General features: G+C 39.7%; 3 protein-coding genes across 3 annotated transcripts in view; 1 reads left to right on the top strand and 2 right to left on the bottom strand.

The window, feature by feature from the left end:
- LOC129943376 (probable multidrug resistance-associated protein lethal(2)03659) overlaps nucleotides 1-22,233 on the top strand; it is a 134,569-nt gene that overhangs the window by 5,589 nt on the left and 106,747 nt on the right. The gene's annotated exons all lie outside the window — the stretch shown is intronic.
- LOC129946567 (uncharacterized) lies at nucleotides 7,172-10,915 on the bottom strand. Its single transcript, XM_056056811.1, has one exon. It carries the CDS (start codon nucleotides 10,913-10,915, stop codon nucleotides 7,172-7,174), a length of 3,744 nt encoding a protein of 1,247 aa, XP_055912786.1.
- Nucleotides 19,548-20,303, bottom strand: LOC129946557 (zinc finger BED domain-containing protein 4-like). Its single transcript, XM_056056799.1, has one exon. The coding sequence runs from the start codon at nucleotides 20,301-20,303 to the stop codon at nucleotides 19,548-19,550; it is 756 nt and encodes a 251-aa protein (XP_055912774.1).

Below are 22,233 nucleotides of genomic sequence, written 5' to 3'. Positions count from 1 at the left end.
CTTGAAACAATTCTTCTCCATCTAAATCTTTGAAACTACCTAATGTTATAACATTAGGTAAACGGTGATTTTTTTGAGGTTAGGATTTTCATGTATTAGTATTTGACAGATCACGCGGGATTTCAGACATGGTGTCAAAGAGAAAGATGCTCAGTATGCTTTGACATTTCATCATGAATAGACTTACTAATGAGCAACGCTTGCAAATCATTGAATTTTATTACCAAAATCAGTGTTCGGTTCGAAATGTGTTTCGCGCTTTACGTCAGATTTATGGTCTACATAATCGACCAAGTGAGCAAACAATTAATGCGATTGTGACCAAGTTTCGCACTCAGTTTACTTTATTGGACATTAAACCAACCACACGAATGCGTACAGTGCGTACAGAAGAGAATATTGCGTCTGTTTCTGAGAGTGTTGCTGAAGACCGTGAAATGTCGATTCGTCGCCGTTCGCAGCAATTGGGTTTGTGTTATTCGACCACATGGAAGATTTTACGCAAAGATTTTGGTGTAAAACCGTATAACATACAGCTCGTGCAAGAACTGAAGCCGAACGATCTGCCACAACGTCGAATTTTCAGTAAATGGGCCCTAGAAAAGTTGGCAGAAAATCCGCTTTTTTATCGACAAATTTTGTTCAGCGATGAGGCTCATTTCTGGTTGAATGGCTACGTAAATAAGCAAAATTGACGCATTTGGAGTGAAGAGCAACCAGAAGCCGTTCAAGAACTGCCCATGCATCCCGAAAAATGCACTGTTTGGTGTGGTTTGTACGCTGGTGGAATCATTGGAACGTATTTTTTCAAAGATGCTGTTGGAGGCAACGTTACGGTGAATGGCGATCGCTATCGTTCAATGCTAACAAACTTTTTGTTGCCAAAAATGGAAGAACTGAACTTGGTTGACATGTGGTTTCAACAAGATGGCGCTACATGCCACACAGCTCGCGATTCTATGGCCATTTTGAGGGAAAACTTCGGAGAACAATTCATCTCAAGGAATGGACCGGTAAGTTGGCCACCAAGATCATGCGATTTGACGCCTTTAGACTATTTTTTGTGGGGCTACGTCAAGTCTAAAGTCTACACAAATAAGCCAGCAACCAATCCAGTTTTGGAAGACAACATTTCCGAAGAAATTCGGGCTATTCCGGCCGAATTGCTCGAAAAAGTTACCCAAAATTGGACTTTCCGAATGGACCACCTAAGACGCAGCCGCGGTCAATATTTAAATGAAATTATCTTCAAAAAGTAAATGTCATGGACCAATCTAACGTTTTAAATAAAGAATCGATGAGATTTTGCAAATTTTATGCTTTTTTTTTTAAAGAAAGTTCTCAAGCTCTTAAAAAATCACCGTTTAGTAGGGGGAGAGGTGTTTCTACTAAGACACCCCTCCTTATCCAGACGGCAGCGGAGGAATTCCCAAGATGGAATCAACGGTGGCGTCTACAGTTCCAGTAAGATTGAAATACTTAGTGAACACCTTATAGGGCTTCTACGACTTTTTCGGAGTTCAGGCATATAAGAAGCGGTTTTATCCGGCTCCCCATCCTTGGAGTTATACTAAGGATCTGGCCCTCCAGGTTGGCGGTTGTGCTGCCGGGGTGACTTCCCGGCCAAGTAAGAACATCGTAGTTGCGAAGCACTAACAAACCTCGGATACGGACGGATTTACTGTTGACAACCTACGCAAACGAATTAAGGACAACGAACTTCGGATATGCATGACACGTGGATAGTTAGGTCCTAGACTGCTACTAAGCAGACATCACCTCCATCCAGGAAATAAGATGTGATGGGCCGGCGAAAAGAGGATGAAAAACTATAGGTTCATCATCGAGCGCCTCATGACCATACGCATCAAGGCTGAATTCGGCAACATTAGCCTGATATGCGCACACGCCCTCACAGATGAGAAGGATGACAACACAACAATGTTCTTCGAGCTCTTAGACAAAACATATGAGCAGTTTCAATGACACTTCCGACAGCAGATTCAGGCTCATAGGTTTTGCTGCCGGGCAAAACGTCACCATAACCAGTACGCGTTTTCCACACCTCAATATCCAGAATGGCACTTGGAGTTCTCCAGATCCAGACACGCTTCCAGCATCATGGATGTCCGATTTTTCGAGGAGCTAACATTGACTCGGACCACTTACTCGTTGTAGCCAAGGTAGCACTTCGGGTTTCCAGACCCAAGGCAAAACAGGGAGATGCTGGGAGCAGGTACAACATCGAACGGCTATAATCGCAAGATATCGCCAAATCCTTCTCCGACCTCTCTCGTAGTTCTATGCCGCCAACACAATGAGTCGAAAACCAGTGGCAACATTGCCAAGATGCAATCAGAGAAGCTTGGAAAGCGGTCGAAGATGTTGAGAGGTTTCAAATCAGGAATGAATTTCGAAACGAAATTTACAAGTACATAAACCTAGAACCGAATGCTGCAAAGACAAAAGTATACACATCATTGTGGAACCGCAGTCAATACTGAGGATATGGAGGAACACTTCTTCAGACTGTATATCGGCGATGATGAACCGAATTCCGCTGTCAGGCAGGATGATCAATTCAACATAAACGACGAAAGCCAACAATCCCGTCCTACCGACTTAGAAGAAGTAAAGATTGCCATATCTAAGCCGAAGTCATCTGTAAGATATATTCGGTAGAAAGCATGCCCAATGAATGGAACCTCAGTATTGTTTGCCCGATCCTGAAAAAAAGACCCTCTAAACTGCACCAACTATAGAGGAATCAGTCTACTTAACATCGCCTATAAAATCTTCTCTGCCGTAATATGTGAACGTCTAAAGCCCATCGTCAACAACCTGATAGGTCCTTTTATGTGTGGTCTTAGGCCAGGAAAGTTCCCAAGAACACCAAATCGACACCCACCATCTTTTCATCGATTTCATGTCTAGTTTTAGCATCCCTGCCAAACTCGTCCGTTTGTGCAGTATGACATGGAGAATTCACGCTTCTCCATAAAGGTTGGAAACAACTTAACAGAACCTTTCGATGTCAAATAGGTTTTAAACAAGATGATGTGCTGTCATGTGATTTTTTTAACATCGTGCTTGAAAGAATAGCTCAGAGCTCACACGACAACACTAGAGGCACAATCTTTCAAAAGTCTGTCCAATTACTAGCATATGCTAATGACATTGACATAATCGGAAGAACTCAGCGTGATGTCAATGGGGCTTTTGTGAGTATTGCGACGGAAGCGAAGAAGATGCAGGGTTTAGTGGTCAATGAGGTCAAGACCAAGTATATGCTGTCATCAAAAAAGGACATTGAACAACGATGTCTTGGACAAAACTCGTTAGTTGAACTCCTTACCACTGGTGGGGGGAAGTAAAAATCACGAACTGGTAGTTTGCCGTTTTAATAGCAAGTGAACTTTATTATTGTGAATTTCCTACTTTTATACAAAATAAATGCTTACTGAACTATTTTAAATAAATTAATACTGACAAAAAAATGAATGAATGAAATAAGATCATGTTGTTTTTAAAAGTGCATGGCGTTGCGTCGCGACGACGACGACAACGCGTTTGCACACTGCTGTTTGCGGGTGGTGTCATCTTCGTTGTTGTTGTTGTTATCACAACATGCTGGGCCCCTCAGACTGGAGACACAGAGAAATCGATATCTTCAAAGACAGCATCAGCTATTGGTGGTTCCTTGAATACTGTTTCAGTTCTTTTTGTTTGCTTAGATAATTGAGGTCTTCTTCGAACTATGATAACCACAGTTATGAGGCAGATTATAACCAGAAACCCAGTAGATCCAAATAGTGAGTACTGATGAATTCGGTGGGTCCTGATTTCTTTCAAGATATTTTCTTGACTTCTTTGAAGCTCTATTGCCTGCTCCAAGCTTGATATTTCCAAAGAAATATTTGACTGCTGTAAGATCGGTTGTTGTTGCTCTGTTTTAAAAATAAGCGAACTTAACTGCTCAGAGAGGTTGAATGATGGCAACACTGAGGATTTCAATCTGCTTGTCATCATTTGTCTTCCAATAATTGTTGTAGTCTGGTCATGTATCAAGCAATTTGATGGCAACTTCATTATTCCACAACCTTTTAAGATAGTTGGTACTGAATCGAAGTCGCAATTGATGTTAACTGTTGTAGACTTTGGGACACTATAAATCCAAGTGTTCTGTTGATGCATCTCAATCCAGTAGGTCTTTAGTGGGATATCTTTTACCAGACATGAATCTATTGGTTGTCGGTCGTTTTGAATTATTTTCATTTCACATGAACTGTCTGAATATCCACTTGTGTATAGCGGGTGTTGGAGAGTACACCAGTAAGTTTCAAATGGCCTTTCCTTGCAACGCGAAAATTCGTCTTTGTTAATTGGATAGTAGTGGTTTCGTTGTAAATTAACCAGCAAATAGTCTGATGATGGAACGATGCAAGTGAAATTTCCATTGTTAAAAGTTGGGACTGCGAGCACCTTATATAACTTAAATTCTTCGTTGTATAGCAAAGGTAGTGTAATTTCCATTATAATATTGCTACCAGTCACCCTTCCTCTCAAACTTAAGGTTTTATATAGTTGTAGGATTGATTCGTGATGCCTCTCTCCAGGAATCATCAATGTCCGGGGGATATTTTCATGAATTTTTGTTAGTTCGTTTTTAAATTGTTGCACTGTAAGGATAAGTGGATGAATCCTTCCAGTATGTGTTGAGAGCAACATCTCGAGTAATATGTTTTGAGTCGACTTATAATTTATCATTATAAGGATGGCATTTAGAGCTGCTGAGGAAAACAATTTCAGGTTTTCGTACCTTTTTGTTTCGTTTGAAAGTTTAGAAACAATTGTACTTAATAGCTGGATTTCTTTCTGGTTTTCTAATTGCTCCTTCTTAAAAATGTTAACAGTTGATTCAATAATCGTCGTTTGATTTTTCATTAGGTCTATTATCTGTTTTTCATTTTCGTTTATCGTTGCAATTGTCTCCTCATACTTGTCAGCGAATCTTTGATCAAGTATTCCAAAAAGTTCGTTGGTCACCGTTCCAATAATATCAAATGGTGACCGTTTTTGTCTTCTTGCCGAGTCCTCATTAGCATGAAGAAGGATTTCGTTGTTGAGTTTGATTTGTTGAAGTTGATGTTTGAATTGAATCAACGTTTTGTCACATAATGTTGATTTGACTTCAACCAGGTCTGTTGATCCACAAAATAATTCCATTGAGTTAATTAATTTTGTGAACGTTTCGTACTCGTTCCAATAATTACTCATGTTGAAAAACACAATCATTTTCCAAGAACTAGAAATTAAATTGGCTTGTCCCACATCTTCGAAATAAATTCCTGGCTGACTTTCAAATGGTGTGATTTCGACCTCATGTTGACGGGTTGTGGCGAAGGAAGTAGCCAAGCTCAGCACTCCGAATAGTATGAATAGCCAAAAGAATGGCTGAGCTATATTCGTTGATAAGTTGACTTGTCGGACTTGTGTTTCTAGTTGTTCATTTTCTATGGGCAATCGACACAGTTTAGTGATGGGCCGTTTAAAGAGTTTATTTTTACTAAACACTGTAGCTGTTCGAACACATTTGTCGGTGCCGGGGTGAACTTCTGCTATTTTTCCCATCATCCAGGTTGTTGGTGGTAGCCGGTCTTCTTTGATGAGCACAATGTCATCAACTTTGATGTTTTCTTCTTTTTGTTTCCATTTGGGAAGTTGTTGCAGCTGCGAAAGGTATTCGGATGACCAGATCTTCCAAAAATCTTGAGTCATTTTTTGTATCAACTGCCATCGAGATCGAAATGTTTTCTTTTCGTCTATAATTGGTTCGGGTACTGCATTAAGAGCAGCTCCTATCAAAAAGTGTCCAGGAGTCAGAATTGTGGTGTCATCAACATCGTTTTCGATTGCCGTAAGTGGTCGAGAGTTTAAACAACCTTCTATTTGTGTCAGCAGGGTTGACAGTTCTTCAAACGTAAGCATTGTTTCACCGATAACTCTTTTTAGATGATATTTTGTCGACTTGACACTTGATTCCCACAGTCCTCCAAAGTGCGGTGATGCGGGTGGTATAAAATGCCATTCGATTTCGTCTTTCACAAGTTTTGATGATGCATCTTCTTCATGACGCTTGATGATTGTTTGCATTTGTTTTTGGATTTCCTTGTTGGCCCCAACAAATGTTGTACCATTGTCACTATAGAAATGCGAGCAAAGACCTCTTCTTGAAGTAAATCGTTTCAATGCAGCCATGAATGCTGCTGTGGTAAGGTCACTCACAAGTTCAATATGAATAGCTTTGGTAGCGAAGCAAACAAATATGGCGATGTAACCCTTGGTCGATCGGTTTCCTCGCCCCTTGGAGATTAATATTTGAATTGGTCCAGCATAATCAACACCTGTGTGTGTAAACGGTCTTGATGGTGTTACTCTAGCTGCTGGAAGTAGTCCCATTTGTTGAGTTTTTGGCTGTGCTTTAAAACGGAAGCATTTCATACACTTATGTATGACTTGTCGAATACATCTTTTAGCTTGAATGACCCAATAGCGCTGCCTTAGTTTTGCAAGTGTAAGTCTGATACCACCGTGCAACGTTCGTTCATGGACATCTTCAATTAGGAGTTTTGTAAACCACTCTTCGTGAGGCAGGATGATTGGATGTTTTTCTGTGTTATTAAGCTCCGAATTTTGTATTCGGCCGCCAACAACAAGGATATTGTCTTCGTTTAAAAGTGGGTTCAAGGAGAGTACTTTACTCCTTTTGCTGATGTTCTTTCCACTTCGTAGGCATTTTAGTTCTTCGGAATATACCTTTTCTTGAATGTATCGTATAATTCCTTTTGTCGCGATGTTCAACTCCTGAACTGTTAAAACACCAGTTTTAATTGGGTTGTTTAGTTTCTTGCTTCTGCAGTTGTTCTTATATCGCCTACAATAAGCAGCTACTCTTATTAACTTATAGTAGTTAGAGAATCTTTTGGTAATGTCACTAGTTTCCTCTGCTGCAATCGTTAGGACTTTTCTTGTTTCAGGAATATCAATCACTGCATTCGTTTGTTGTTCTTGTGAGGGCCAATGATCTGAATCGAATTGCAGCCAATCAGGTCCAAACCACCATATCTGATTGTTGGACATTTGTTCTGGGAAACAGCCTCTTGAACCAAAATCAGCTGGATTGTCGGATGATCGTACATGCCTCCAGCAAGTTGTGTTTGTTGCCTCTTGTATTTCTGAAACTCGGTTTGCAACAAATGTCTTCCAAGTAGATGGGCATTTTTGGATCCAAGCCAATGTGATCGTGGAATCTGTCCAGGCTCATCAGCAGATGAGCACCACATAGCTCTAGTTTTGGAAGAGGAAGTTTCTTTTTAATTGGTGCTACTTTTGTTTTTGCAGTTAAGAGTGTTGTAGCAAAATAACCAGTTGGTAGAGCCACCCTTGCGTATACCACTGCTGCATATGCTGCTTCGGATGCATCACAGAATCCATGAAGCTCAAAATGTTGGTTCTTTGTAATTTCTATCCACCTTGGGATTCTGATGTCTTCAACTGTTATTAAATTCCTTTTCAACTTGTTCCATTGTTTTTGAAGTTCTATTGGAAGTGGGTCATCCCAGTTGATTTCAGATTTCCAAATGCGCTGCATTAGGATTTTTGCACTAACAGTCACAGGGGCCAACCAGCCAAGGGGGTCAAACAGTTTGGCTATTTCGGATAAGGTTTTTCGTTTTGTGAGCATGGTATCCACGCTTGTGTCCAAGCTGACCTTGAACTGGAAAGTGTCATTTAAAGGATTCCAGTGGATTCCCAAAGTTTTTATTGTCTCTTCCTTCATGACGTCTATTTTCTGTTGATTTTGTAGTTCCAGGGGTATATGTTGAAGCAGTTTTTTGTTGTTAGCAGCCCATTTTCGGAGATGAAAGCCTGCACCACTTAACATTTCATTAAGTTGCTCTTGAGCTTTTCTGCACTCTGCCATCGTATTCCCTCCCGACATAACATCATCGACATAAAAGTCATGTTTGACTATTTCTGCAGCGATAGGGTACTTCTGTTGTTCGTCTTCAGCTAGTTGTTGAAGAGTCTTAATGGCCAAGTATGGAGCAGATGCCGTTCCATAAGTGACAGTAGTGAGCTTGTACTCTTTAATGGGTCGATCATTAGAACTCCTCCACAAAATTCTTTGATAGTCTTGGTGGTCTTCGTGTAGTTCGATTTGGCGGTACATCTTTTCTATGTCAGAAGTAAACACGTACTTATGTTTCCTCCATCTCATCAGAATTGTTGTAATGTCGTCTTGTAGTTTTGGGCCAACTAACATTAGTTGGTTTAGGCTCACTCCTGTGGTCGATTTTGCCGACCCATCAAATACAACTCTTAGTTTTGTTGTTGTACTTGTAGGTTTAATGACGGCATGATGAGGCATGTAAAAAATATTCTCTCGGTTCGGATTGTTATAATCAACTTCTATCATGTGCCCCAGCTCTAGAAACTCATTTATTACTTGTGTATATTCAAGTTTAAGATTCTGGTTCTTGTTCAATTGAGTTTCTAATTGACGGAATCTCGCTATTGCTCGATTTTTGGATTCGCCTAGTTGCATAGTTTGCATTGTTTCTTGGTTGAATGGGATTTTGACAACGTATCTCCCATTTGATTTTCGATAATGTGTTTCCTTGTAAAATTGTTCACATTGTTTGTCTTCATTTTTCTGAATTTTTGGTTGGGAAACTTCTTCTAGCTCCCAAAATTTTTCAAGTACATCGACTGAGATTTGTGTTACTAGTCCAGTGATACTATATTTATTAGTTTCTTCATTTGAAGTTCGCCCAGATATTAACCAACCTAGCTGTGATTTCTGTGCTATCAGTGAATTTGAATCATCTCGTTTTATTCCGTCAAGAATTATGTCACCATATGCATCAGCACCAATTATCATGTCAATCGGTCCAGGAACATTAAAGGTAGGATCAGCGAGTTTTAACTGATCTAAATTTCCAATTTTAAGGCAACTTGTAGTCTTGGAAGGAAGTTGTCTTGTAAGTTTGGGAAGTACAAGAGCTTCTAATCCGAGACTAAATTCTGAGGTAAAGTGAGGCCTTATTTTGACATTGACCTTGTTTTTTGCGGTTCCTGCATTTGTTGCACCCAAGCCACTTACTTCAACAGAAACATTTTGTCTTTTTAGTTTAAGTGTTTGTGCTATGGATTCAGTTATCAATGACGCCTGTGATCCAGGGTGAATCAGTGCACGTATTGTTATACTGCGGCCAAGTCCGTCTTCATTGTTTATTTGTAATATGGCTGTTGCAATTATTACATTTTGGTCCTGCTCACTGTGGTTAACTTGTTTGGTTGTTTTTATCACGTCTTTTTGAGCTGAGTCTGTTTGTTTGTTTTGGGGGAATCGCTCAGCCCAATCCATATGTAGAAATGAATGATGCTTTTTGTTGCAATGATGGCAATTTCTTTTGCTAAAGCATTGTAATTGCTTGTCATGTCGTAAGCAGTTCAAGCAGAGCTTAGCTTGTTTGGAAAGCTGCCATCTTTCTTTTGGTGTCGCATTTAAGAATTTTTGACATGTGTATATAACATGTTCGCCTTTGCAAATAGGGCATTGGAGGTTTTTCGTATCGATGTGAAAGTTGCGAAGTGTATGTTTCGGTTCATCAAAAGATTTGTTTTGCTTCTTTGTGGGAGCAAGGACATCAAGGGCTTGGTAACGCCTTTCCAGAAAATCCAAAAGTGTCTTCAAAATTGGCATTTTGTTTGGTTCTGCTAGCCCTTGTTCAAACAGGTTTCTGCTTTCGGTATCAAGCATTTTAGTCGTCATGTGTACTATAATTGGGTCCCATGATGTGGTATCGAAACCCATGTTTTTGAGTGCTGCCAGTCCTTCTTTGATGGCATCAAAAATGTTTTTGATCGACGTTGCTGATGAAATGTTACTGGGCTGTCCAGCCTTAAACATCTTTTCTAGATGAATAGATACAATCTTTCTTTCGTTATTGTAACGGTTTTTTAAGATTTCCCACGCACTATTGTAGTTTTCACTTGAATATGTAAGATGTTTGATTAAATGGAGCGGCTCTCCCTCTAAATGTGTCTTCAGATATTCCATTTTTTCTGATGTGTTGAGGCTACTTCTATTGTGTATGATTGTGGAGAAAAGATCATAAAACGGTTGCCATTCTAAGAAATTTCCTTTGAAGGTTGGAATCTTCAGCCTCGGAAGCATTGATTCGGGTTTCGCTTCTTTTGGCTTGTTACTATTGTTGCCATTGACTAAATTGGATGCCATTTGGTGAAGGAACCTATTAATGTCCTGTTTTACACCCTTATACTCGTTGTTTGCCACATACGGTACCTTCAGATCTTCCTCCGATGCATTTGCAATAAAGTCTTCATGCAGATCGGTGATGTTTCGAAGTTGTTCAAGTAACATTTTTTGTTGGTACTCATATATTTCTTTGGAGTAGTTATCGAAAGTTTGCTCAAATTCTTCCAAGTTTTCAACTATGGCGGTGACTTTAAGCCTTAGTTTTTTCAACTTTTGCATCTGAAGAACATCTGCACTGCCTTTAGGTTTTCCTTCACTTTCATTCCTTTTTTCCAGTTCTGGGATGATTGCATCTAATTTTTTTCTTAGTTCTTCGTACACCGATTTCACTCGGTTATATGTATCCCTTTGCATGTAAGGAGTGTCCTTTTTTACTGTAGACACTATTTTTTGATGGTTTGAGTCAAACTCAGACCATAGAGCACTTAGACGTTGGAGTCTTTCTTCTTTGTATCTGAGGGTTTTCCTTGACGCACTGTCCTTACCAACATTTCTGTTCAATGTTTCGATATCTTCAGCCAAGGTTTTTTGCTTGGCTACAATAATGAAAACTTCAGTTTCGTCTAACATGATTATAGCACTTTTTTTTTTTTGTATGTATCGTTTTTATTTATTTAATTTATTCGTTGCGTAGTTTTATAATCGTATAATAGCTTCACTTGTATTTGTTCTTAATTTGTAGGTAATTTTTCTCGATTTAGATAACTTTTTTTTTTTAGATTTGTTATTTAAAATATATACCAATGTCAAAAGCCTTGGTAACGCTTCACTGTTTCTTCTTCTCGAAGGACCAATGTAAATTTCGACAATTCGTTAGTTGAACTCCTTACCACTGGTGGGGGGAAGTAAAAATCACGAACTGGTAGTTTGCCGTTTTAATAGCAAGTGAACTTTATTATTGTGAATTTCCTACTTTTATACAAAATAAATGCTTACTGAACTATTTTAAATAAATTAATACTGACAAAAAAATGAATGAATGAAATAAGATCATGTTGTTTTTAAAAGTGCATGGCGTTGCGTCGCGACGACGACGACAACGCGTTTGCACACTGCTGTTTGCGGGTGGTGTCATCTTCGTTGTTGTTGTTGTTATCACAACACTTCACCATGGACAGCTATAACTTTGAGGTAGTTGAGGACTTTGTCTACCTAGGCACCGCTATAAACACAGACAACGACAGCAGCACTGAGATCAAACGAAGAATAACTCTTGCTAACCGTTGTTTCTTTGGGCTATTGAGTAGAAAAGTCCTTCCTCGAAGGACCAAAGTGTCGCTATATAAGACCCTTTTTATGCCCGTCCTGCTATACGATGAAGTCACCTTGAGTCGTTTCGAGTTCTTTGTTTGATCTACGGTCTCGTGTGCCACTAAGGGGAGTGGAGGAGAAGATGGAACGAAAAGCTGTAAGGGCTGTACAGCGACGTAGACTTAAACAGAAGTGTAAATGTCCAACGACTAAGATGGCTGGGTCACGTAGAGCGCATGGAAACCAATGCTCCGGCCCGGAAAGTCTTCGAATCCACACCCACAGGATAGCGCAGTAGAGGAAGACCGCGAATCAGGTGGCGCGCACAAGTGGAAAGTGACTTACTCAACATGCAGCACGAAACTGGAGACATCTAGCTAGGGACCGAGCTAGATGGAGAAGTTTGTTGGGTGACGCCCTTGTTCACACAGGACTGTAGCGCCACCTTAAGTAAATAAGTAAGTCCTCCCAAATAGTTTGTGGCTTCACCAACAGAGATGGGTTGATAAAGAACAGATTTATTTCTCGAAGAGAACTTTTAAATGTTGAAACCAAAAAAGGTTATGTATTTAAAATAATTTATTGAATTCAAAGAATTAAAATACATACAAAAAAATAAAATATGTTTTACGTCAGATCGAAATTAGAAATCACTTGGGCTGGTTTTTCAAGCAAAAACATTCTTTTACAATTAAAAAAATTAATCTACAGAACATCTGCAACGGATCTGTGTTTTAGGGCATGTTTTTAATTTAACAACTTTTTTTCATACAACCCCGCTCCGCTCTAATAAATAAATAAAACATAAAATACGATATAATGTACAGACGAGTATATCAAAAAGTTCAATGACTGAAAAGAGTAAAAATAATATCAGTTTCAATTTTTGATGATTAAACTTTCTCTAGGGTCAAGTTCAACCGGCGGCCGGCGTAAAATACATAATATACCAGTTTTAATTCAATTATTATTTAAAGATTTAAAATTCAAATGAAGTAAACTACAGCTTCTTTTATTATACAAAATGAGTAGGGTTTTAATTCGATCTTCAGTCGGGACGGGAATCACCTACAATCATTCCGACGCCTCCCAAATTAAAGCTTCAGTGTTATCTTTGTTTTTCAATTGTGGTGAATGGAAAGTTAAAGTCAGATTTGATTTTAGTTTTTCACATCTTAATTACTCTTAACCTTGCTATTTCGATATTTTAATGTTTTATCAAAACTTAATAGGTTGTGATTATTTATCAGTTCTTGACCTCATTAGTCACCATTAATTCAATCAAAACTCAGAATTATTATAGTTATCATTAGATCAATAATAATTGCGTCTTACGTGACGTAGTCGTGACATAAATTATGTTTCAAAACTTCAAGACCTTGTGGGAATAAAACATTCATTTGCTATAAAATGGTTATCTTATTTGTCAAAATATTTACATAATTAAGCAAAGAATAAATGTAAATTTAGTTTCAGTTTCGCTAATGTTACTATAAAGTGAGGCGCTAAAGATAATAGAATCTCAATAATTGCCTACCATAGTGTAGGAATAATATTGATCCGCAGTGTGTTAGGTTAGGTTAGGTTGAGGGGCCGACAATTGATGTCTTTACCGTCACACTAAGATCAATACAGATCCATTGTGATACCCGTGAGTATTGCTACTCAAGCTAATAAGAAAAATGTATGTGTTCAGTTAGTCAAGCCATTTAGAGCCTTTGACGAAGTTCAGAATGTTAGTACCTGACATACTAGAGAGTTCTTCTAAATCCCCGAAGAAATAGTTGCCAAGCAGTTTCTTCCTTTGATGGGAGATTCACATCTTTTTCATATGATAACCTAACAGATAATGTCCGGTGTTTATGCTCACAAGAGATCGAAGTGATCCCTAGTGTAGCTGCATAATTCTTTCCGTTCTTTGTTTGTTAAAACAGGGCCAGATCTATCTGGTAGTGCCGCAAGTTTCAAGAAGATCCCACCTTTCATCGGCCTTGATAGTTATTCTTTTGGAGATTTCCTGTTTTAAATAACAGGAAGGGGTGCTAACTATCTGAGCTTGGCTTACGTCAAGCATTGACCCTATTCTTGCTAATTCATCGGCTTTCTCGTTGCCTATTATATCGCTGTGGCCTGGGACCTAGCAGAGTCTAATGTTGTGCTGTGCACCGAGAACCTTAAGCTCTTCGCAGCAGCATGAAACAAGCTTTGATTTTACCTCAGTTGCAGTAATCGCTTTTATTGCCTCTTGGCTATTAATGTAAAAGGTGATATCAGCTCGTTGCTACCTTTTTAGCAGCTGTTGTCACTGCCAGGACCTCCGCTTTGAAGACGCTACTGTAGTTTGGAAGCCGTGTGGAGCTGCGAGAGAGCACTGGGAGCATGTGCTGGTTGAGTGTCCGCGATATGCCCGTTTCAGGGATCTTCTTGCTATGGGTGTTGTGCGGACAGATGACGTCTGGGACTTCAGTCGTGTTCTATTCTCGAGGGACACGACTGCCAGTCTAGCCATCTATGCTGATAGAGTTTTCCAGACTTGGCGGTTGTAGTGGCATTCTGTTGGTCCTTGTGGTAGACGCTGCCGGGCAATCAGGGGTTCCCCCATAACTGGTCCTGTAGGCATGACAAGACTTTGTAGGAAGTCTTGAATGATTGCTCAGGGTTGGTATGGGGCATAGTACAGATCACGTCAGGTAGAACTCTTCTGAGTCCATATTCCCTGGGGTTCCTTCTATTGGGTTCTTGACTCGGAGCTCGCTGGTTGGTATTCCGGGTGGGTCTCTTGAGAGTTCGAAACTCCTCGAGCAATGGCCGACAGATGGTTTGAGCGGGTGGGGGGTTTCGCAGGCCTCAGCCTGACTCTGGCATTGTCGGCTATTGCTCTTCCAGCTTATAATGCTGGGGCGGGTGGGGGGCTTCACCAGCCTTAGCTTGACCCTGGCACTGTCAGTTGTCCTGTTTATGGTACCTTGCTATGGTGAAAGCGCCTTTTGCTCCAGGTGGGAGCCTGGACATTAAGGTAGGATCCATAGAACAAGGACAAGCAAGGTGGGAGTGCCTGACATGTGTGCTTGGATTACCTGGGGGTGCATAGTGACTGCGACTGTGAGCGAACTATCCAGTTGTAACTGGTAGTATTTGTTTTGTGTTGTATATTGTTGTAGTGTTGGCCGCGAATCGTCGTTTTTGGGAACTCGCAGCGTGGATGAGTGCATGCGATGTTTGTTCGCACTCCCCAACAGGGAGTTTCTGCTGCTGGTTTGAACGGCTTGGCTCGTGCTTGCTTCGAACCTATCCGTTGAGAGTCTGGGTGAAAAAATGGGTGGTAAAATTGGGGGAGGTGTGCACATTTGGTTGTGGTTTCCTTCTCGGCCTTAAGATGGAGTGTGCATGCCTGAGGTTGCTAGGCCTCGAGTCTTAAGGGACTCATCTAGAAGTGACCTTAACGGTTACGAAAGCTACACCGGAAGCTATATTGTGGTACCACGGGAGACAGGAGCCCCTGGGCCTGGCCGTTTCTGGTGTCTCATTGTCACTGGTCGGCCATGTCCAGCCTGTCTGAGATGTAGCCCCCCTTGTGGGAGTATCGTGGTAGCTGTGGTTACCCTAAATCACGGGCAGGGTTCCTGCCAACATCTAGGAATCCTGGGTACAAGAGGCGTTAGATAGGTCACGCTCCTCCGCAAGGGGTGTGAACATGCCTTAACATGTTCAAAGAATTGTACTGGGGGGGGAGCGAGCTCCCCTGGGGCGCTGGTCGACGCTTTCCTTCGACCCCGTCAGAGTGGGTAGGCCCACCGTGAAATTAAGCCATAACAGGCAGGCGTCCACGTAAAGCCTATACATATCTGTAATGTGGAAGCTTATGCGAGGCGGTTAAGTTGAGAGATTCAGAATAGAAGCCTGCCCCTACACAAATTGCTATTGACGACACACTGGAGTATGATATATTATCTATCCATTCCTCTCTGCTTGGAATGGTTTATGAAAATCAAATTCGGGTATTTTATAATCTGTTGTAGTACTATGACCCATAACTTTATGAAGGATCTGGGCATGTCCTATGGAACTGTTTATCCAGACTTTTGTTTGACTAAGTCTCAGGGCACTTTTGACCGCAGATTCTTGAACAAGGAGGTCTAGGGGAATTAGATTGAGTATAACTTTCAGTCCGGCAGTTCGAGTGGATCTCATTGCTCCCTTAATGACATTGCACGCAAATCTTGGAATTTTTATCAAAGTTTTCAGGTTCGTGCTCTTTTCTAAAGCTTTCTACCATACCAAATTACCATCATAGGTTAGTATTGGTTTAATTATTGCCGATTACATCCATCTGATAATTTTAGGGTTTAGACCCCAGGTTTTCCCGAAAATTCTATTGCAGGAGTAAAAGGCAATCGATGCCTTTTTGAGTCTATCTTTGGTGTTCAGGCAACATTTTAGTTTTTTATCTAAGATCACACCGAGATACTTTGCGTGATCAGAGATTTTAAGAGGGCAGCCTTCAATTGAAGTTATTTTAAAATCAGGTATTTTGCGCTTGTTAGTAAATAACACAAGTTATATTTTAGCTGGATTGATATGGGTGTTGATATGATCAATACAGGAGGATCCAGCGCGAAATCCTGCTTATTCTGCATCGCGTGTGGCCTCAAGGTGTTCTCTGATGATGATTTTGGCAAGGGCTGGTAGAACGCAAATTTCTCTACACACTTTTTTAAATCTCCTTTTTTGAGAGCTTGACGATAATTCCCTTCATCCACTTATGGGGGAAACTTTCGGTGGTCCAGGCTTCTGTTATGAGCGGATGAATCAGTTCGCCTGATGACGTTGGCGCTGCTTGTAAAAGCTCTGGGGGAATTCCATCAAGTCCTATCGCTTTGTTGTTCTTAAGTGCTTTAATTGCGGCAAGGATCTCATCTTTACTGGGATTAGGAAAATTGTTCTTTCCACCTTCTGACTTGCTTATCCACCGAACTTATCACAGTACCGTCTACTTCTTTCACCAGGTGTTGCTTTGAGCTGTGTGTACCGGTCAGCTTTTTGGTTATTCTGTAAACGGTCCTGCTGGTGCACCTTCTGCTTTTTGCGCCAATGCGTTGATGTAGTTACACTTGTCGCGGCGGTGAACCTCTCTCTTTTTCATGGGATACGAGGACTCCAGCTCGTTTGTTTCTTCCTCTTGTGCAGCAGTTATTCGAGCCCTAAACTGTTTGCGTTCGTTGATCCTTGTCCAAGATTCTTTTGAAAGCCAAGTGTTGTTGCTTCCTTTTTTCCAACTGACTATTCTGTCAGCACCTGATATGAAAAAAATGTTCACATCATTCCAATGGTGATCAATGTCGTCATGTACTGTTCTGCTGATTGTTCTCATTTCGTTTGACAGGTGGTCCCTCAATTGCTGACGGGTCGTGGGTTCTTTTAGTCTGGCGATGTTGAATTTAGGGACTCGTGTTATTCCGTCACTAGGCAAGAGTTGAAGGGAGTTGAAACACATCTCCGGAAACCGTACACTATGGCGCGTAGGCATAGAGGCCTATGCCCCTTAAGGGGTTCCTAACGGACTTAACATGTCTGAGGACCTATGTAAGTAAGTAATAGGTAAAGAATAAGTTCTGGCGAAATTTTCGTTTTAAAAACCACTGGGAACCGCAATATTGTTCGGGAATCGGGTTCTTCTCCAGTTTCCCATATCTTAAAGAGAAGACGACTAGCCCAAAAAGTAGTTGTCCGCGAGTTTCCCACATTTTCACGTATATGAAAGCACTTCTAGAACGACTACCAATACAACCACTTCGGAAGAAAAATATAAAGTCTACAGAATTGGATATATTCACCAGATCCATTTCAATACTGATTAGAGACTACACATAAAAGACTATTGAGTATTTTTCGAATGAAAAGATTTTTAAAGGAGAAAACAATACAATTCATGTGACATCATTATATCAAACTTAAACTATCATCCTACGGGTAAAAATTAACCATCACCATTTTTCTGTTATTATTTGGTTTACAGTCTAACTCCAAATTGTCACATAACGCAAGTTTTGGGAACAAATTTGAAAACGGTTTACTAGTTTTTTTTTAAATTTAATCTACAAGCAATATAAAAAAGTAAAAATTTGAAGGCACTTCACTGAAATTTACAATAGAAATTGATAAAGTTTCATTATAACCATAATTTTTAGATTGGTTCTAAGGCAAGAAGAGATGGACATTTAATATGGTAGCATAGTAAGTCTCTAATAAGCATTACACTATGAATGCTTTTTCTTGATTGTAACGACTTTATTCCAAGTTATTGGCATCCAGCCTCATAACTAGGACTTAAGTTCCAACCCATTTTCTTAAATATATATTTTGTAAATCGTCTTTGAATCTTTTCAATCCGTTCCGAATGAACTATATAAATAGGACTCCAAATAACATCTGCGTATTCCAAAGTTGATCTGACGAGAGATATATACATTATACAAGGATATTAAAACGAAAGGATCTTTAAAGTCTTTTCCATTTCGTTTAATGAAACCTACCAGTGAGTTGGCCCTAGGAACCAAATAATCGAAATGACCTTTAAAAGAAAGTTGGGAATCTAGAATAACTCCTAAACAACTGAATAACAAAATATGAGATTTTCTGGAAAAAGCAATCGTGTCACACTTTTTGATATTCAATTTAAGGCTATTGATGTGACACCAATTTGATAAAGAATCAATGTCAGATTGCATAAGTTGACAATCTTCCAAACTGGAAACTTTTGAAAATATTCATCCGCGAACATTAACATTATGAAGAGAAGCGGACCTAGTTGGTACCTTGCGGGACACCTGATGTACACTGAATTTCCTTTGAGTACGTATCTCCAAATTCAACTTCTTGTGTTCTACAAGATAAATATGACGATAACCAACGATTTTTTTAGATTTTTAGATTGGTTTTTATTTTAATAACGTAGATTCCAGTTTTTTATAAATTTTAGAAACAAAAAACAAAAAGGATGGCTTTACTGCCTTCTTCCTTGATGACAAATCATTAAAAAGATAACATGGCTCAATAATATATTTAAAAACTTTCATTTATAATCATATACTTCCATAGAGAAGAGCTAGCCTGCAGTCCTGCAGAATTGATATAATTTTTTAACTTCCATATTGTCAAGCAAGAGTATAACTTGATTTTGCGTCAGTATTTCGCTACCAAAAGCATTCCTTCTTATTTCTTTAAGTTATAAAGAAAAAAAAATAAATAATTCATTTTTAGTAATATTAATTCAATACATTAATAAATAAAATCAAAGAGTCTAATGTTGTATGCTAAGAACAAAAGTTTTTCAACATTTTCACCACTCAAATTTGATCTTCTGTCTGCATATATCTGTCCGGCATCACTAAACAGTTGTTCACTAGGAACGCTAGTGGGTGGCGCAGACAAAAATTGTATAGCTACGGTCCTAAGATAATTGTATGGGCTAGACACCCAATATGCATATAGCATCAGCGTTTCGTAAGAGTGAAGGTTCTTTCAAAAAAGACAACAGCTGTCCCTCAAACGGAGGAGGTTCATTTAAGCAAGTTCCGCTCTCGAATGGCAAAACAAATTTATCATGTGATTCCCATAAATCATCATGTTGCAATCCTGATGCTGATGTTGAAGAAGATGGCTGGGGATCATCGGCTTCTAAAATCATCGGAACCGTTTGATTTGACAAGTTCTGTTGTAATAATTCCAATATTTTTGCCTTGGTATTTCCGATTTCATCACTGGTAAAATACTTCCCTTTAAATCGAGGATCTATAAGGGTAGCAATCAATAAATTTGGAGTACTTTTTGCGTACGAAAATCGTTTAATTACAGACTCGCACAACCGGATTTTAAGCAATTATAAGCTTTCAATATCTTCATCTTTTGGAGCTAGTTTTGAATTCAGCATGATAATCAGTGGTATAACTAATTATATTGATGAAGAGTCGCTTGAAATATCAAGTGTAGCTTGATAAAAGCACTTAAATGCGTATATCATATCTCTTATTTGTACCCATTCTTCTGCTGCTGGTACTTCTATGCCACCGCGTTCTGCCATGTACAAATTTACAGCTAATTTTTGTTCCATGAGCCTTTCCAACATTAGATACGTGCTATTCCAGCGTGTTTCAACATCTTGAATCAAAGTGTACCTGGGTAAGTCCCGAATTTTTCTGGAATTGCTTAAAATATCGACAAGCTTGCTCATTATATCCATCATGGAATCGCTTTTGAATATAATGTCATGAATTACCAACTGAAGCGTATGAGCTACGCATCCAATGGATGCAAAATTTCCAAGACGCATGGCAGACTGCATATTACAAGCATTAACAGCAATTATATTGATTAGTGTTTCTGAAATATGCTTACCAGTATGATTGTCTTCAAGTGCACTTGCTGCCAATATAACTTTTTGTCTTTTCGTAGATTGTATGAAATGAGCTGTGCAACTCAGCAAAGAACAAATCTTCGCAGGATTACTCCATATGTCTGTAGTAAGGCTAACCCATTCAGTATTTTCCAAGAGAAGTATGACTTTTTCTTTTACCTTTAAATACGTCGCTGGCATTAAAGTCGTTCTGAAGTATTTTTCAGACTTTTTTCTGTATCTAAATGGAGTGTCAGGATCAGCTAAGTTGAGCCTTCGAAATGCGTCTCCTTCAACCAAGTTATACGGCAGCATGTCGACGATAATGAGATCTATTTTATTTTTATCGATTCTTAGGGATATCGGATGATCATCAGGATACAGCGCAGCTTTTTTCTTGCTTCAGTTCATTTCTGTCTGTTCATTACTTTTCGAATAAGTTTCCCATTCATTTAAATGTTGGCTTGACAAATGCTTCTTAATATTTGTCGTGGTCTGATTTTTTGGTAAAACACTTCCAAGAGACAAAAATTTAGAAAAATATTCCCAGATAGGATTTTTTCCCAAAGATGTCATCATGTAAATATATATTTATGTACAAATATAAACAGTATCCGTGGCATGATGGTTAGTGCGTTGGACTTATCATTAATAGGGCTCTGACTAAGTGGGCTGTGGACAACAAAATAATTCCGGATAAACAGTTCGGGTTCAAGGCGGGTCATGACACAATTCATCCTGCGTCTAAACTCGTTTCTGATATCCAATGGAATAAATCAAAACAACAATGCACAGGTTCTGTTCTGGTTGATTTGGAAAAGGCTTTTGACACCGTATGGTTAGAGGGTCTTTACCTAAAACTGAGCAGGCTTGGCATAAGCAAGCCATTGTTGTATATACTTTATGATATGCTTAACGGTAGAAAGTTTGTTGTCAAAAGTAGCAATGTAACTTCTACCACAACATTCTCAATTAAAAATTGTCTTCAACAGGGAGCGGTGAATTCGCCGATTCTCTTCAGCATTTACACCAGCGATCTGATAGGTAGTCTTACAAAGGCAATTGCGTACGCCGACGATCTAATTGCGTACAGAACGGCCCGAAAGGTTGAGGTTATGAGAATTCTCTTGCAGCGTGATTTCGACAAGATTCAGCGATATTGCGACGACTGGAAACTGAAAATAAATGTCCAGAAGTCGGAGACAATTCTGTTCCGGACTCCGTTGGCTAGGGCCACGAGGGATACGTGCAAGAATTGGCGCAAGATAGTCATCGTTGATCTTCATGGGCAGCCATTAGCGAGCAAAAGTGTAGTGAAGTACCTCGGTATCTGGTTAGATCAGTATTTATATTTCGACAGACATATAAATGCTGCTCTGACCAGGGCCAGAGTGGCCTTTGCTCTGACGTAACGGCTTTTTTTTAGCAGTCGGCTTGACCCCAGAGTGAAGGTAATTTGCTACATGGCCCTCATACGGCCAATGATCGTTTATGGTTGTCCTGTGTGGTTCAGCGTTGCCCCTTCCCAGATGGAGAAGTTTCAGGTGTTCGAGCGTCAGTGTTAACGACGCTGTACCGGTTTATATCGAACAGCCGAATCTTCTTATGTGCATTACTATTCCAACGAGGTCCTATACAACGGGGCTCGAATCAACAGAATTGACAATTTCGTGATAAAACTCGTTCGAGGTCACATTGCAAGAGCTATGTCTTCGACCAACAATTTAATTTTCGGGGCGTTCTATCCGAACGACGAGTATTTTGAAAGTGCACGCTTGAGCGGGTTCATTCCACCAGAGGCATTCCTCTTTTTAGACAAATGCGGTCTAATACAGGATAGATTGGCAGTTCCGTTAATCTACCACGTCAGACGAAGAACCGTGGATAGGCGACTCCTGTACAATCGGGACGTCATGGCACAAGGTGGAGCAGAGCTCCTTCGGTTCAGTAGGGCTGTGTCCGAACGGGACCGAACTGATAGGGTGAAGCAGGAGAACCAGTTTTGGTGGCTTCAATCGGCACTTGATAGTGGGTAGTCGGGATGGGGTTTTAAGCCTTGGCCGGCTTACATACTTGTTTAATAGTATTAGGGTTTAGTTTTAATTTAAGTAGAATAGGCATGGTGGCACGAAAAGAAATAGAAAAAAAAAATACAAAAAATACAAAAAAAAAAAAATAAAAAAAAGAACATTAAAATAAAAAAAAACATGGATTAAAAAAATAAAAATAAAAAAAATAGACAACA

Source organism: Eupeodes corollae, chromosome 1, assembly GCF_945859685.1.
Source record: "Eupeodes corollae chromosome 1, idEupCoro1.1, whole genome shotgun sequence".
In the NCBI taxonomy this organism is placed as follows: domain Eukaryota; kingdom Metazoa; phylum Arthropoda; class Insecta; order Diptera; family Syrphidae; genus Eupeodes; species Eupeodes corollae.
Note: the sequence above shows the minus strand (reverse complement) of the source record. Positions and strands in the feature narration are given on the sequence as shown.